General features: G+C 46.5%; 1 protein-coding gene across 3 annotated transcripts in view; it reads right to left on the bottom strand.

The window, feature by feature from the left end:
* Positions 1 to 12,568, bottom strand: part of NRG2 (neuregulin 2) — a 133,115-nt gene extending 120,547 nt beyond the window's left edge. For all 3 annotated transcript variants that reach the window (XM_083748623.1, XM_083748622.1, XM_083748624.1), the window contains exon 1: positions 12,101 to 12,568. In XM_083748623.1, the coding sequence (XP_083604749.1) occupies positions 12,101 to 12,566 (466 nt within the window). In that variant the 5' untranslated portion in view covers positions 12,567 to 12,568. The remainder of the gene's footprint in view (positions 1 to 12,100) is intronic.
* Between the last annotated feature and the right edge of the window lie 5,452 nt (positions 12,569 to 18,020).

Raw genomic sequence — 18,020 nt, 5'->3', positions numbered from 1 at the left:
TCAAAATGACACAGACAACCAAGTCAAAAACATCAGCGAATATCACTTATGGTTGCCCATGGTTGTACCCCCGGGGAAATGACGTCAAAATTAACTAATTAATTATTTTGTATTTTAGCTCCATGACAAAGCAGACCACCACAGCAAAAGGACTTCCAGATTCTTCCATTGTCAAAGACTGCTGACCTTGTTCCCATGTGGTGAATGACATAGGCACAGTCCCACAGTCAAGAACCTTCTGTGAAGAACTGCTAACCACTGCTCCACATGACAAAATGCAGAACAGCAGCTCCTCAGGGAAGAACCTTGCAGATCCAGCCTGGTCCTCACCATGTTTGCTGTTAGCTCCTCCTAGTCAAGAAGGAATATAAGAGGGCCTGTAATGCCACTACTTAATCTAATAATGGCACTGCTCTGATTCCAAAATTAAAGCTAGATACAGAAAGTCACACTTTCATCATCTCCACAGAAATGCAAGAAGTTGATGCAGGACAGTATCAATATAATGTAAAGGGTAAAGGACCCCTGACCATTAGGTCCAGTCATAGACGGCTCGAGGGTTGCGGCGCTCATCTCGCTTTACTGGCCGAGGGAGCTGGAGTTTGTCCACAGACAGTTTTTCCAGGTCAGGTGGCCAGGATGACTAAGCCGCTTCTGGCGAAATCAGAGCAGCGCACGGAAACACTGTTTACCTTCCCGCCAGAGTGGTACCTATTTATCTACTTGCACTTTGTGCTTTTGAACTGCTAGGTTGGCAGGAGCAGGGACCGAACAACAGGAGCTCACCCCGTCGCAGGGATTCGAACCGCCGACCTTCTGATCGGCAAGTCCTAGGCTCTGTCGTTTAACCCACAGCGCCACCCGCATCCCTTTTCAATATAATGTACTACATTTTAAAGTCTGCATAGTGACAGGAGGAGGAGATTGTTCAAACCAGATCCACTTCTTTGCCATGCCCCCCCCCCCAGGCATGCCCTATCTTTTAGCAAGTCATAGTCAGCTCCTTTCGGTATAGCAATGAATTTACAGCAAAAACAAAAACAAAAAACACGGGCATCAATACTGCTGATTCAGCTGCCAAAGGACAAGAATCGCATACTAAGGTGAACTGGCATTCAGGTTTTGAGTTTGCTTTTGCCAAAATAGAAGGGGGGGCTTGCCTACTTGTGCCAAACCTCCCTGAAACTCCAGTTCTGTTTCCCAGACTTCAGTTGCTGCAGGCATGGCTTTCACTCATTTTGGAACCAAGAGCAGTTACAGGGGACAGTGCAAAAGTAGTCACCCCATTTTTGTGACTGCAAGGCAACCATCACCATAACCAGACAGAACCATTTAAGATCTTCACTCATGCAACAGGCAAGTGAAGAAAATGGACTGCATAGATGTACAAACATAACCTGGGGATTAATGTCTGCCATTCATGAACAATTATCCAATGTGATCAGAAGAAGTAGGAAATGAGATGCAATCCTGGAGACTGCATCAATTATTATCTGCAATGTTGAAGAACTTATTTGTTTTGTTATATAGCAGCTACAGCTTGGAAAATTTTGTATTTGTGTTTTGTAATGCTTTAATTTATACACATACATCCACATGTGCTTTCATTTTTAGCTGTCTATGTGTATTGTAATTATCTTTTTTTTTATAATATATTTATTAAAGATTTTAGACATTATAATCACCAAACACTTAAAGAACCATCACCAAAATACAGTAAACAAAAAAAACAAAGAGTAAGAGAAAACAAATAAAATTAACACATTATACAAAAACATACCACAACAAAATAACCATATTTTCTTCGCTTTTTGGACTTCCTCACATCTCTCGTTCCTGCGTTCCTAATTTATAAAACTTTAAACAGCAATTTATCATCTTGTTTCGATGCTTATTTTGTAATTTTCCAATATTGTGTCTCTAACTTTAGATACTTTTATCTAGAGCTTAAATACTTAATTTAGACATAATATTTATCCAGAATTTATCTTTTTTCTCATGTTTCACTTATTCTCATGTTCCTTTCAACTAGCTTAATGGTGCCGTGTTGTTTTCAGTCCTGCATCCTTCTTAACACTCATACAATTTACAGTATTTTTGAAAATAGTCCTTAAATTTTTTCCAATCCTCTTCTGCTGCTTCCTCTCCCAGGTCTCGGATTCTGCCAGTCATTTCTGCTAATTCCATATATTCTATCAGTTGCGTCTGCCATTCTTCCTATGTGTATTGTAATTTTCAATTATTTTTTATTTTGCTCCACTTGGGTTCCTGTCACTTTGTGTCTTTCAGAAGCTGTTATTCAGTTGTCTATATTCCACATTCTGAAAAAGGTCATGAAGACTTTTCCAATTCTTTTCAAAGCAACATTTATATTTCAGAAGTTTGTTTTTTTCTTTTGGTCTTTCCTATCTCTCTCACCTGTAGCTGATGTGAAGGTTCTGGAAACTCAACTCAGTCATTTTTCTCTAACAAAGCATGTTTTCTAGTTCTAATAAAGGCAAATAATATACAATGAAAATACAGTTTTTGCAAAGCAATATAGATAATATGCAGTGCTACAAAAGGCCTTCCACTTCTCAATTTATGGGGCATCATCCATCTGCAACATGGACAGCATTTGCTAGGAAAGTTAAATTTAGTCTCAGCAGAAATCCTGGCTACAAACTCTCATGAGGCAGAAACTACAGCCACATGTCGCAGAAGTACAGGGAATCCAAGAGGCTAGAGCAACAGAGAGGAAATGTGTGCTGCCAAACCAATAATCTCTAACTGACCAACCTACAGTATTTCTGCTTGAAACAGCCAATCAAATTGGAAGCTATTTTTCCTTGCAATTATGATTTGAAGTGGACTAAGTTGTTTCCTCCACCCTGACTGAAGCTAAGCCTACATCCCTGGCACAGGATTATATGTAAAAAAAAGAAATACAACTTCCCACCAAATTAGAAACAGACAACCCCATCAAGAGGGGAGAAGCCCGTTCCTCCCCCAGTGGTGAGTAAGACACCAAGGCACTGCCTGGCCCCTGTTTGCTGCCTGCTTCATCAAATGCTGCAATGCAGTGGCGTCACAATGCACTGTGTGAGCAGAGCAGTGCCTGCTGGAGGGGGTGGGGTGGGAAGGGAAGGCTGCTTACTCAGGAAGGGGCATTGCCCACTTTTTTCTGTGACATGTTGGGAGAAGGTGATCAGGCAAGGCAGCCAAGCAGCCCAGGCAAGCAACAAGTACGAATGGCTAGAGGGCTCAGAAGGAACAGAGGAGGGCAACCAAAATGGTCAAAGGCCTGGAAACGATGCCTTATGAGGAACGACTAAGGGAGCTGGGCATGTTTAGCCTGGAGAAGAGGAGGTTAAGGGGTGATATGATAGCCATGTTCAAATATATAAAAGGATGTCACATAGAGGAGGGAGAAAGGTTGTTTTCTGCTGCTCCAGAGAAGCAGACACGGAGCAATGGATCCAAACTACAAGAAAGAAGATTCCACCTAAACATTAGGAAGAACTTCCTGACAGTAAGAGCTGTTCGACAGTCAGTGGCGTAGCGTGGGGGTGCAAGGGGGGCCGGCCGCACCGGGCACAACATCTGGGGGTTAGGGTCAGGGGGCGCAAATCCACGGGTTAGGGGGCGCAAATTACTTGCCTTGCCCCGGGTGCTGACAACCCACGCTACGCCACTGTCGACAGTGGAATTTGCTGCCAAGGAGTGTGGTGGAGTCTCCTTTGGAGGTCTTTAAGCAGAGGCTTGACAACCATATGTCAGGAGTGCTCTGATGGTGTTTCCTGCTTGGCAGGGGGTTGGACTCCATGGCCCTTGTGGTCTCTTCCAACTCTATGATTCTATGAACAGCCTGGGAGATGGCTACCACTGCCCTCAGCATCTGCTGCCTGAGGCAGTCCGTTTATTCTGCCCTACGAGAAGGCTGTCCCTCAGCACAGTGCTACTGGGTGTCCATTTGTGTGTTCCCTGCTCCTCTTCCAGCACAACCACAAAATTGGAAGCATCAGCTTCCATCTTCAACTACCTGCAGTTTGTTGTTTTGCTTGAATGAGGACAAACTGTCACTGCAGTTAATTTAAACCATGGTTATCTGAACAAAGATCAAACTACAGTCCCTGACCCTGGTTTGTTCAGATAAAGCACAGTTTAAACTAGTGCTATTTTTCTAGAAAAAGAGGTGCCGGAACTCACCATGAACGCCTCCCTTGTTCTCTTATAATGGCAATAGCGTCCACCTGAGTTCCGGCTGGGGAAAAAAGCCCTGGTTTATTCTAACCACATTTCCCAGTTCAGTTAAAATGTCATGTTGTGGCTCAGAACCTTCCAAACTGTATGTTGCAACACGTTAGTGTGTTGGCTGCAATGTGCAGGTGTGTCACATAAACATTCCCTGCTCTCCTAACCTCTGGTTTGCTAGTAAAACTGAATTATTGTGTTGCGAAATGATGCAAAATTGAATTATTGTGTTACAAAATGATGCATGTCCATAAACTGTGTCACCAACTTAAAAAGTTTGGAAAGCTCTGTTGTGGCTAGTTGAGAACAGAAATGAATGCTTACAGCCACCTCCTTGCAGCTGCTCTAGGGGCTCATATACATAACACTAAACTATGGTTTAGCATTATATATAAACAAGATCACTGACACTTTAGACATGCTCTAAAGAGGAAAAATATCTGCAGGTCAAGATAAAAGGGCCAGATCTAATTTTAACACTTAGGGAGCATGTCAGAAGAAGGGCCCTAGTTATTCACCTGTTAGCTTGGGAATCAGAAGTTGCTTGTGTAACTGTCTTTTAATTTTTGATGTAAGCATGTACTCAGAGAAATTAAATATTTTTAAAAGGAAAATCCAACCTGTGTTGGGCATTTCTCCTTTGTCTTTGGAACCACACATAGAAAGATTTTATGAAAGGGCTAGTGCTGTGCTGTTTTTATTGTAATTGCCCTTGTGTTTTTAATACTTTATATAGTTTTAATTCAATCAATGTTTAATTAATAGTTTTAAATGACTGTTTATTTCCCCAATGTTTTTAGTTGCTGGTATTTTTGTCTGTAAGGCGCCTTGAGTCCCTGTCAGGGAACAAGGTGGGGTAAAAGTAAATATATATTAAAAAGTGGCACAGCTATTGCCTCTTCTCCTACACTAGAACCCAAACGGGGATGCAAAAACTCCTTAGGCATCTGATCAATCATTTGCTCAAGTGATCCTCTGAGGAGAGGTGGCTGTGTGCCCAGCACATGTTGCCCCATGCGCATGGGAAAGTATGCTCTGGCCACACTCTCTGCTGGCAAAAAGCCCCTGGAGCATTGCCCAAGGGGGAGTTTGGAGCACAGGCCAGAAATGGCCAGGCTACCTCTGGCCTAAAGGATGGCTGCATGAGGTGCCTGTGAAATACTGGGCAAGATCCAACATCACACCAGTAGATGTGACAGAGCTTCATCCTCTCCTCCCCCCTCCCCCCTCCCCCCCCCAGTCTTCTCCAGAGGGAAACCTACAACAAATAAATATTCCCAGATCATGGTATTTCTGGTACCAGTAGGAACAATAATCTTTCAGGAGAACATGAATCCAGGGAGGAGCTTCCAGTAAAAACAGGATCTAGAGGCATTATTTAAAAATATAAAGTATTTGGGTAATATTTAATACATTTCACAATTCTTCCAAAACTTTAACCTTTCTAAACTTTCCCTCTCATATAGTATGAAGTATCCTGGGCATGTAGGCTTTTGTAAATTTATTCTGATACGTTAGCTCCTGATCTCCTTTCAAACTATCCATGAGGCAAACACAGCTGGTTGCAGGGCCAGCAAAAGACATTTTGGCACCTGAGGCAAACCACAAAATGGCACACACACCCTTCACCACCAGGGAAGAAGGGGGGATGAATATCAATATCAGGAACAAAGGAAAAGGAAAGATCAACACTGCCCCTATGGATCCTGCCACAAAGCGGTCCCCTCAGCTTGCCTCTTGGGTGGGCCGGCCCTGGTTGGCTGCCACCACAGCTTTTATGGCCTCATTTCATGTTGCCAGCTTCCCAAGGCTCCTCCTGTCAACTAAAGGGAGAGCCCAAGGGTTGCTGCTGAGGCCACAGGTTCAACAACCCTGTGATCTTGTCACTTTGGGGGCGACATTAAATCCCTATCCTGGCCCCCAAATGCACGGTGATCAAGCTGCCCCACACCTCGCCTGCAGCCCAGTTTGTTTAAAAATAAATGTTTTCAATGTTGGCAGAACACAAATAAAGAGGAAGACAATCCCTTGTGTGTTTTGCATCTGCCTCTCCCTTAGAAGGCAATGGGACTCGCAAGGTATACACGTAACCCCCCCCTCTTTTTTTTTTTTAATTGTCCAGGGTGACTTTATCACATCACTTCTCTGAATATTTTCATTGCTCTCGGTGTCTGGCTTGAAGATGACACAAATAATCCCCCCCCCCCGAGTGGTAGGGAGGGGGAGTTTGGAGAGTATCTGTCGGGTTTCTTTGGATACCTGTGAGAGCCAGTGTGGTGTAGTGGTTAGAGTGTTGGACTCGGACTGTGGGGACCCAGCTTCAAACCCCCCCCCCCTCAGCCAGGAAGCTCCCTGGGTGACCTTGGGCCAGTCATGCTCTCTTGGTGCATCCTACCCCACAGGTTGTCATGAGGATGAAACAGGGAAGGGGGGGTTCTGTAGAGCACCTCAGTGCCTTGAAAGAAAGGTGCATTATATTTCTAACTCTTTTATCCCTCGATCCTTAAATAGGAAAGTTTTAAAGACACATGTGTGATTGCTTCTGAATGCCCAATCCCCCTCATCACTGAAGGAAATAAAAAGGTAAAATGTGAAAGAATTCAGGCAGCTCCTTGCAAACTTCCCTCTCCTTCACCCAAAAATTAAAATTGGAAAATGGGTGTCTTTGTGAAAGGCTTCACAGAGCCCTCCCCATCCCTTCACAGCTCCACCCACATATACATGCCCCAGCAGCAGCAATAATCTCAAAAATACATGAATAACAATATATTGTTTCTCTGCATTGCTTCAAAAGCATCTTAAATCAAAAGGCTGCTGGGTGGGTGAGGGAGGAGGGAAGAGGCGCCACCAAACCATAAGAGCAAAATCAATCCAAGCAAAAAGAGACCCTGCAGCCAGGGCACACAGCTGGCTGCCAACAAATAATCTGCAAGTGTATCATCCACCCCAAACTCCAGTTTTCCACCAATGCAAACACAGGCAGAGAAAGCAGCACTAGCAGGCCTAGCTTGTCCGTGAGGCAGACTGAGGCAGGCGGCAAGGGGCAACTCTACAGGCACACCCACCCACCCGTGCAAAGGCATGCATGACAAAAAAAAAATTCAATTAAGGGGCCGGGCCACCTCAAATTTCTGTGGTGGCTGTACACACATGCTGTGGGGCATGCGCGTATCTCACACGCAAGCCACAGGACACCTGCATGATACGCCAACATGCCCTGCCATGCACACAAGCATGCTGCAGGGCATGCTGATGTCATGCGTGCATGCCACAGGGCGTGTGCACATGGCGTGTTGACATCGCACGGCCCCCTCAATCATGGGGGCAAAGTGGCATGTGTCAATGCCACCCATGGGCATCCTTGCAGCCTGAGAAGTAAGGGGAAGTGGCTACAGCAGCTTCTGGGTTCCAGCAAGATCTTCCGAGGCCTTCCCTTCCCATGGGGCTCTTGTCAAACCTGGCGCACAAAAATCACTGGCACACAAAATGCAGAAGCCCATAGCATCACCTCTATGTACCTCAAATACACATGCCTTCCCTCTGCATATCACCATGACAGACAAGAAGCAGAATGGCAGAAATGGTCTGGACGTGAAATGAAGCCAGACCATAAAAGGTGACTTAGGGCTGGATCAAAACTATACTACCCGCCCCCAATTCTCTCTAGGAATACAAGATCTCCCCTGGGGTCTGCTCAACATTGCTTTGTAACATTTTACAAGAAAAATCCCAGGCAATAAAGATTCTTGTGAGTTTGCTTGAGAACTACTCAACACTTTGGACACAAAGGCTGCACATAGCAGAGTTCATGATGCTATGGCCCAGGAGTTGGAACAGAGGAAAGTTCTGAGGGGAAGACTGTGTGCAGAAACCAGTCCTGGTAAGTTCCCTAGAAGACCCTAAGCCTCCTAGCACTCCCAGGAGAGAAAAAATCCCAGAAGCCAGCAATGTCTTCACCTGTGTAGCCATAGCAGGCAGTCCGTACCTTTCTCCTCCAACTCTTTCCCAGGGGCAGCTCCCTATCACACTACCTTCAGGGGCAGTGACCTGCCCAGGTCTGTAAAAGGTAGCACCTGAGGAACATCTATTTTAAGCACCAACAATTCCCCCAGTGTGGGGAAGGGGAGCTTCAAACACCAATCTGGCAGCAAAACTACTTGAAACAGTCTTCTCCCAACCAGGTGTTCGCCACATGTTTTAGCTACCACTCCCATCATCTCTGACCATGGGCAGAAAACATCTGGAGAGTAGAGACTGAGGAAGGCTCTCCACTGACTCTAGATGATTGCTTGAGGAACACTAGCTCTTGAGTGCCATGACTCTGAGCTCCACACTGAGCTGACCATGGTCCTGCTCTGCTTGCAGCCAGCCTGGCCCTACCCCATTCCATAGTGAGCTGACCATGGTCCTGCCCACCCACCCCGCATTGAGTGTTACCTGTGCAGCCTCAGGCCCCAGCCAAGAAAGGAGATCATAAACATTGACAGCACAGTAAATAGGTTAACACTATAAGCAAAGCTGTGGGCATTCAAAACATCCAAATGCACCAATTATTTTATAATGGCATCATTTAATATAATAGCAGAACATGTCTTTGTCCTGGCACAAGAAGATTGTGGGATCCAGAACAATGTTCAAATGAGCAATGCATCCTACATCCCATGACTTCTGAGGAGGTCCAGTCCTGAGCAGGACAGAATTATAGGCATCTGTGAACATCACTCCACTGGTTCAAGGGTAGAGAAGACGCCCATTACTGCAATTCACCTTATAATGAAGTGCAAGATAAAAGGGAGGGGATGTTGCAATCTGCACCATGGCTGTGCTGAGAAAGTGCTCCTGATAACCCCACAGAGTGTTTTAGCTAGAAGGCATTCCTTCAAACCGTTAAAGTGCAAAAATAAACTTCCTTTTACACTGAGCCGTTTTCGCAGAATTAACTTGTGATTTCTCAGATTAAAAATGCATAGGATGAGCCCTTTCCTAATATAAGAGAAAAAAATGTGTTAGTTGGTGGTGTGTCCCCCAATTTTTAGTCCTCTTAAATTAATCTATCACTGGCTTTCTTAATTTTATCTGCTGCATTTTTGTGAATAAGCGGATGGATATGCCAAACTTTCAGCTAATCAGAAGCATGGAAAAAGAGGAGTGATGACTTATTCTCAGGGTACCTGCTGTAGTTCAACCGTTTCCAGTTATAAAAGCTTGCCACAGATCCCGATGGGAAATGTTGGACTTCAACATTCCTTCTCTATCACAGAGAACAAAATTAATCAATCAGATACCCAGAGCCAAAACTTATATCTGGGAACCGAAACATTCACATATATGACTTCTGTCTCTAATGGACAATTCATCAGCTTCAGAGTATTAATATTCACCTTCATTCCTTGCTGGCAACTGAAACTCCAAAGGAACTTTTAAAAATCATTATTAAGTGAAGAACCATCTTAATTGCTATTATCAGTTCTCTTGTATGGCAAAGTACTAACTCTGGAAGTATATAGGTAAAAAAGGGTGAGGAGAACTTTTATTACATACATCTGTATGACTGGCATGCTACAAAGCTCTTAATGAATAAATGATCCAATTAACCCAATGAATGCCCATGTGCTGTCAATTAGAACAGCTTGCTCATACATTCTTTATGTTATAAAGATTGTCCCCGGGGAATTCTGTATTATTCATGAGAGTGTATGTTGAAATTTCATAATAGCAAAGATATTCAGGGGAGAGAAATTATGGAGACTGTGGGTGTTAATCACTTTGAACAATATTAGTTATAAGTACTGAAAAGTCATAGTTAAATATCAGGAAGCAGCAATAATCGTAAACAGTCCAGCCCGTTGCTTTAATGGAATAATGTTCAACACTGATTAATTTTGATTTGATTGTGCCCTTCAAACTATTATACACTTTCTAAGCAAAGTATTTGCATAAGAAGATCGCAATGAAACATCAATAAAACCAACTCAAAAGAAACCACCCAAGACTGCCTTGTCCCCCTCCCGAAAACCCAAGGCAGAAAGAGAAGTCAATGGGAGCAGCTGGGGCAGAGAGCACCCCCAGGACTGGCCGGCATGAAGCCATTTTCACCTGACATATGCGGTGAACGTCTGCGCAGGAAGGCCTCTTCCCAGGAAAGACAGTTCTAAAGCTGAGTGGAAACAACCCTATTAGCACTTTTATCAAAGTCACTTTGAGGTTCTACTAAATCAAGAGGTATCTACATTTTTTTTACAGTACTGTATATAAATAAACGGCACCTAAGCCACCAAAAGCTATATTGTGGCTTGAATTGGACAAGTTTGAAGAGGAGAACCAGAAATTCTCTATTACTTGGTTAAAAAACCTGTTCATTTCATCACGGCTTCCTTAGATTAAAAGAGAATGAAGTTAAATCAGCCATCCAATCCAAACTAGCCAATGCATGTTTACGTGGAAGTAAGACGCACTTTGTTCAGTAGAGCTTACCGTCTCAACTAAGCATGCATAGACTTATAGCTTTAGAATATGTCAGTTCCCTTTTAAGCTACAGTCCCCTGCTTCCAGGTCACCACATGTGCAACCAAGTTGTACAATCCATTACTTAGGAGTTTCTGTTATTTAAACTGCCTTGAACTTCTGGGCTGCCAGCCTACGGCCAGTCAGCTCACACCACAATCATTCCTGGAACCACACAGTAAAACAGGCCACCCAAAAATACAAATATGAACCACTGCTTCATTTTCCAGATGATCATTTTAAATATACACTTTTTATCTTAAAAAAAGAAAAACCCCTAAAGGGAAGCACAAAAAAATAATTAGGATGAAAAGGAGGCTATGGAAAGCACAGAGGGCTTTTACTTGGGAAGAATGTTCTAATGTTCTGCAGTTTATAAATTATCTGCATTACAAAATGTTTCTGTCTGCCACAGGCATGCATTGCATCAGCTAGAGGACATCATTTCAGAGTTAGAGAAGGAAAAGCAAGGAGTGAAAGGGGTTAAAGCCCCACTCCACCGGTGCTGATGTTCTATCTAACCAAATTTGGAAGTCCACAATGCCTGGTTGCTTAAAAAAAATCCATCAGGCTGGATCTAAGCATCTGTTGTGGCCCAAACTCAGGCGCTTCCTTGACCCTGAGGGGGTGGGGTGCAACAACGCCTTAGTTGCATCCCCTTAATCGCCTGTACCCAGCAGAGAGACCTCTTCGCTCTTCAGTGAGAGGAGCCAGCATCTGCCCTGCCAGCCTCACAAGCAAAAGAAACGTGGTTCCTGACAAAATCCAAACTTTCCTGTGAAATGCAGCATAAAATCTGCAAAACCCGGGGCCACACAAACTCCAGAGCGGCAAACCAGCATCTGCAGCAGAAGCAAGAAGCGCCCTTTTCCGCTCAGAAAGAAAGACGGCAGAAAGGATTTCCCCGCAAAAGACGCGGCCACGGGCTGCCCCAGGCCAGCTGTTTTCTCTGGAGAAACGAAAAGCGGCTCAAAGCAACAAATGGAGCCATTTAACACCCAGGGATGGGGAGCAGAGAGGGGGGGCGTTGTTTACATAAGAAAGTTGCTGCTGGCGATGCCTTACACAACGGAGCGCAGCCTGAGCCAAGAGGGGCGCCCGGGGCAAGGCGGGCAGCGGCGCCCCCGGCCTCCTTCTCCACCCCGACCCGCCCCCTCAAGGACGGCTGCGGGGTTCAGGGCGCCCGCCCAGGAGGCCGAGGCCCCGACAGGCGCCCGGGCGCCCTCCCCGGCTGCGCCCCGCTCGCCAATGCAGCACTGCAGAGGAGCGCCGCCGGAATAGCCGGCCTTGCGCAGAGAGCCTCCCCGGCCGTCGGGCACCTACCGCCCCCTCCCTGGGCCACACGCCCCCCTGGAGGGCTCACCGCAGTCGGCGCACAGGATGCGGCCCACGTCCTTCTTGAGGTTCTTGCCGCTGGTGTCGAGCGGGGCGAAGGAGGTCTTGAAGACGAGCGGCTGCTCGGTGGGCTCCAGGAAGAAGATGTAGCGGTGGTTGCGCTTGACTTTGGAGCAGGGCGCGGGCGCGGAGCCCACGCGGATGAGCTGCTCGCGCTGCAGGCCGCCGCTGTTGAGGGGCCACAGGTCCAGCACCTTCACCAGGATGCCCGGCGGGGGCGGCGGGGGGCCGTCGGCGCCCTCCTCGGCCCGGCTCCCGTTGCCCGTCGGGGCGGCGGCGGCGGCGGCGGGCAGCGCCTGCACCTTGCCCTCCAGCACCACGGCCGCCGAGTACGCCTGGTCCTGCACCGAGCGCAGGCTGGGCGAGTAGCAGGCCAGCGACACGCCGAAGAGCAGCACGCACAAGCCGGGCGCCGCCGTCGCAGCCCGCCGCATGCCGAGGCAGCCCCGGAGCCGCCCGCGCGCCAGGCCGCCGCTCCTCCTCCTCCTCCTCCTCGCCCGCCGCGCCGCGCCCAGCTGCTCCTGCGCCCGCCGCCAATGCCGCCGCTGCCGCACTGAGCCGTCCGTCGCCGCCCAGGCGCCGCACCGCGAGGCAGCAGCAGCAGACCTGCCGCATCTGGCCAGGCCATGGGGGGACGCCGCCGAGGCTCCAGCGCCAGAACCGGAAGCGGCGTAAGCTGGGGGGGGACCGGCCAGGAGCGGTGGAGGGGCCGCGGATCCCGCCCCTGCCCTCGGGGCTCCCGCGCCGGAGGAGGAGGAGGAGGGCGGCGAGGCAGGCGCAGGGGAGCGAGAGCCGGGCACGGGGCGGCGGAGGGCGCGCCTACCCCATCTCCGCCCCCCCCCCCGGGGCGCGCGCCTCCCTCCGCGGGGATTCCGCGGGCGCCCCCTCGACGGCCACCTCCCCGCCAGGTAGAAAAGCCCGCCCGGCAGGCGGAGCTGCGGAGCCGCGCCGGGGTCGGCGGACGTCGCTGCTCCGGCGGCGCGGGAGCCCCCCGGGGGGCGGGCCAGCCCTCGCCGTCTCTCCTCGGCGGGCGCCTCTTCCGCGGCTCGGCAGCCCCCGCAAAGGCCTCGGGAGGGGGCGGCCGGCAGCCGCTGGCGGGGCGAGATGTGCAGCGCGGGGCTTTTCCTTCCAAGCGCGCGAGAAAGTATCCCGCGTGTCTGCATCTGTTGCGGGCAAGCGAAGATTCTCTTGGGCTTCGGTCGCTGATCGACCAGAGAATGAGAACCCAGCGGGATACTTTGGGAGTTCGAGGACCAGCCTTGAACCTGTCGCGAAGGGAGGTTGGCAACAGGTCTTATTTATTTATTTATTTATTTATTTATTTATTTATTTATTTATTTATTTAAAAATGTTTATGGGAATTCCCCTGGAAAGAGTAAACCTAGACGAGGCCCACCATGAAGCCCTGATGTGCTCCTTGGAGACTGCCCCCCCTGCTGCCTCCACAGCAGGCTCTCAGTGGTTGGAGATGCTACTGGCCTCCTCCCACTCCCAGGGAGGAAATGGTGGGGGCTGCTTCCACTGAGCCTGACGCAGAATGTGTGCCCCTGCAATGGCCTTTGATGTAGATCTTGGCTCAGTCCTTCTTCCCTGGTGATTTGCCTCAGGTGCCAAAATGTCTTGGGCCGCCCAGCCCAGATTTAGGGGGAGGGAGTGATGCAGGCTGGCATTCTGATGCCAGCAATGTCATGTGGACTCTGCAAAATAAAAACCGAAGAAAGAAAGATTTGTGCATGAGGAACCCTGATCCCACAGGAAGCACCAGCCTAGGAGCACCAAAAGGGACACAGGCCAAGGCATGCTACTGGCTTCTGAGAAAGCTGGCACTGCCTCCCTTCATTGCCCAAGAGCCTCTGACTATTAGAATATCTCAAAGTGGGGGCATCCTTGTCTCAGAACGATTCCAGTGCTCAACATACCAAACCACACCGAGAATGGAATGCAGGGTTCTGCTGCTTTGGTTGTATCTCCAGACACTTAGGTTGAATTTAGATTAGAAGCACTGCCAGCAGTAAAAGAAACATACATCTCTGCTTGCTGAATGGAGACCTCAGAGAGATTCAAAGAGAGAAAGATGCTGAGAGATCATCCTAACAACAGGAGTGATCCAAGAAAAGGTAACTTCTTAATTGCTTTAGAATATGTTTTGATGTGAAAATATGAAGCCCCCAAATACCTGAAATACTGTCTCCATCCCTACCAACCTTCTTAGGGGCTTTCTTGGTAGTTCTGCCACACTCAGAAATGTGGGGAATGGAAATCAGGGAGAGGACTTTCTCTGTGGCAACCCCTAAATTGCAGAACCACTTCCCCACAAAGGTGTGTCTAGCACCTGCATGGTACAAGGCTCTCCATATTCTGAAGTCACCCCTCTTTGCCGTGGCCTTTGATGTTGAAAGTATTTGGTTTTCTGGGACCCATCTCTTTTGCTGTTGTTCGAACAGTTTTGTTTGTTTTATAAATACAACCATTTAATCTGTTTTTATGGTTTGGTTCTCTATTGCTGTAAGGGACCCTTATGGTGAAGGATGAGTAAGACAATTATAAGTATATAAGTTGTAGTTTAATAGTACCAGCTGATTGCGAAACACTTTGAATCCAGAAACTTCATGGAGTTTTGCAGAACCTAAAACGTAACACATTTATAATGGCAGACCGCTTTCTTGGACTGCAGTCCATCAGATGTATGAAGTGTTATTTTGAGCTGCAGGTGCCTGGTGGTGTGAACTGATGAAATTGATTGCAGTCCACAAAAGCTTCTGTCATGGTAATATATTTGTTAGTCTTTAAGATGCCACAATACTCTTTGATGACCTTGCTGCAAGAGATTAACATACACACCCTTCTGGAAACTTTAAATTGAAATAGCCTTCAATTGTTTGACCATGATTTTTTTTTTATTTTTATAATAATTTTTATTAAGGTTTTCCAAATTAAAACAAATTAAAACAAATTAAATCCAATTTATAAACTTTTTGCCAATAACCAGGACTTCCCCTCCCTACCCCCTCTTGTGTTCCAAATCTTCCAAATAAGCAATTAAATTCAACAAGTTCTTATCCCCAAATTTACACTCATCATCAATAACCCAATTTATCCAAATTCCCATCCCCTAGGATCGATCTATTCCCTTCCACGAGTTCCCCCCTTTCAAACATAGTACAGATGGAAATAAAATAAATATGAGTAGTGATTTTACAACCTTTGGATTCCAACTTTCCCTCCCCTCTTTCCCCTTTGCGTTTCACCTATCCCTCTACTTCTAATATCTTCCTGGAGTTCCCACATTACACTATGTCCCTCAGGTTCTTTGCCAGTCTTTAATTACGAGTGTCCAATCATAGAAGGAGTCTATCAAAAAAGGGGCCCATTTCTTCTATCCAGGTTTTTATATCCGGGAGTAAAAACTCCAATTTTGTTTCCATAAGCTTGTCAAACCTGGATATCCCAAATGTTCCCTCTCCCAGTTCTGTCCAGTTCTTGTTGTTTCCTTGTTCTTGTCAATCCTTCTCCTCCTTTTTGTTTCTCTGTTCTCCCACAGGAATGTTCTTTTTCCAAAAGTTTCTAGTGTCTCTGCAGAGGCTTGTTATTCAGGAGCAAAGCATTGCATCATGCTCCTTTCATTTTCCAACAAATAGTTCCATTGTTTCCTGTAGTGTATGGACCTCTGTAGACAAAATAATGTTCCATTCCTGCAGTTTCCCAGGAGATTAAAAGTTCCATTCAACTGTTCAAGTTTCCTGTCAAAAACACATGCAATATCCCTCAGCTCCTCTAGATGGATTACAGTAGCAAAGTTCCCTTCCAGAATCACATCCACCAGTCCAAGTAGCTTGTTAGCCCATATTTGAAACAGTTTATGTTCAATTTATAACAAATGTAACCGGCAAAGTCCTCATAACAAAGTCTCTATTTTAATCTTCCTTTTTGACAGCTCTTTGACAGCTGTCAAAACCTCCATTGCTTTTCTCCAGGCAGTTTCACGAATCGCTCCAGGGATTCCGGGGGGGGGGGGTTGCTTTTTTAAAACAATTCCACTTTTCTCCTCCAGCTCAATCTTATAATTTTCCCTCGCGAAGTTGCAAATTCGGCGAAATAAGGTTACACTCGATCTTAGTTGTCCAGTCCTTTGTTTTGGCTCTTCTACAATTTAGGGGTGGGCTGACTTCCTTTTTTCCGCCTCCCCCGTTCGCTCCAAATTTTACGGGTTCTTCTTTAGATCCAAATTTTCAATAGAAGAAGTCAGCGCTCTCCGCCGGATGGCATGCGGCTGCGCTCGGCAGGGATAGCAGAGAACTCAAAGCACCACGCTTCTCCCCGGCACCCGATCCGTAGCCTTTAAAAAGGCTCCTTCACGAGTCGGGAGAGCGCTAACGGTGCCAGCCGAGTCTCCATGTCCACGGCCTCCTCTGGCCGTGGTTTTTAAGGGTCCCCGCATCGCCGGTGCGGTAGGACCCAGCCCCTGCCAAGCAGGCTCCCTCCGGAGCTCGGAGGGAGTCCGCCATTCGGCGATGGCGCCGACCCGGAAGAATTGTTTGACCATGATAACCTGTTTTTCATAGAATTGTTTGACCATGATAACCTGTTTTTCATAGAATAAAAGGCTAATACTAGGTCCAAAAAAAGGCAAATGGTTGGGTGATCTCCACAGTCAGGGATCAGAATGTGAACAGGTGCAGAGAAATAAAAAGGCTGGCAGTGGCAGCACTGCTAGCATCTCATCCAAGCAAACTTAACACCCTATATATCAAGGATAACCAAGTGGTGAACCTCCTGCAAATCCAATCTAGTTTAAAAGGTAGGGCGTTGTTTCCGACTAAGTCAAAGTCAGAGCAGACCCACTAAAGCCAGTGAACTTAAGGAAGTCCTGACTAACTTGAATTCACTGATTTCAGTGAGCCTGCCCTGAGAATGACTTAGTTGGCTACCATCTATTTTTTTAAATTATCCCAATTCATTTGAGGGGTTAAAAAGGTGTCTGAATAGTGTAATACAGTGCTCTGTAAGGGAAATCCCTTATTACTTAGTAATGTCAGCTACACAGCAGAGCCCCATTGTCTATGCAGAAGTGTGATCAGGTAGCAAAATAAATTTCTGGTCCCTAAACTACTCTCTGGAGAAATTTTGAGATCTTGTACAAAAATCCCACATTCAAAAAAGATTGATCTTTTAGTAATTAGGAGACAGGAAAATGCAATGGAAAGTGTTGGATAACCCAACAAACAAATAACGATACATGCTCAACAAACAGGCCATAACCCAAACACTTTCCCCAACAGTTTTGTAATCCTGTTAGATCAGTGGTTTTATACTTTCTGAAGTGTTTTATACTTTCTGAATGTCCCATGATCATATTCTAAAGCAGCTGTGTTCTATGTTATAAAACAGGCACTGCTAGGAGTTCTTTCTTTTTTGTTTTCTAATGTATTTCTTATCAATAAAAAAAACTGATGTGGCATGAGCAAATTTTTATTCTGAAAGTGTGGCCCAGCGGAAAAAAGTTTGAAAACTACAGTATTAGATCTGCGACTAATTCTGTAAATATTTATAAATGTGGGTGACCTATCTTTTATTGTTAAGATTATGTGCTAGGTGTTCAAATGGCATTAGTTTTCATTTACTTGCTGTTTAAAAATACCTTTTGCAATAAATGAACCAACTTGCCTAAATTTAAACCAAGAGTGTTCTTGTTCATTTGAGACTTCCGAGTTTTCCCGAGCACCAAGAATGCAGTGTTCCTTTAGCAACCTGAGGCTTCCCTTCCTCGCTTGAAGGTGCCGCATTGGGAAAGAGCTGCGACTGCTACGCAGCCCTGAGCTTCTGCTAGTTGCTACTGTGACAGCTCTGTAACAGGTAAGCTGCTTGCATAGCCTTGCTAACTCAGCTCT

This window comes from Podarcis gaigeae (genome assembly GCF_964106915.1).
Source record: "Podarcis gaigeae genome assembly, chromosome: 7".
NCBI lineage: Eukaryota > Metazoa > Chordata > Lepidosauria > Squamata > Lacertidae > Podarcis > Podarcis gaigeae.
This window is presented reverse-complemented; position numbering and strand designations above follow the sequence as displayed.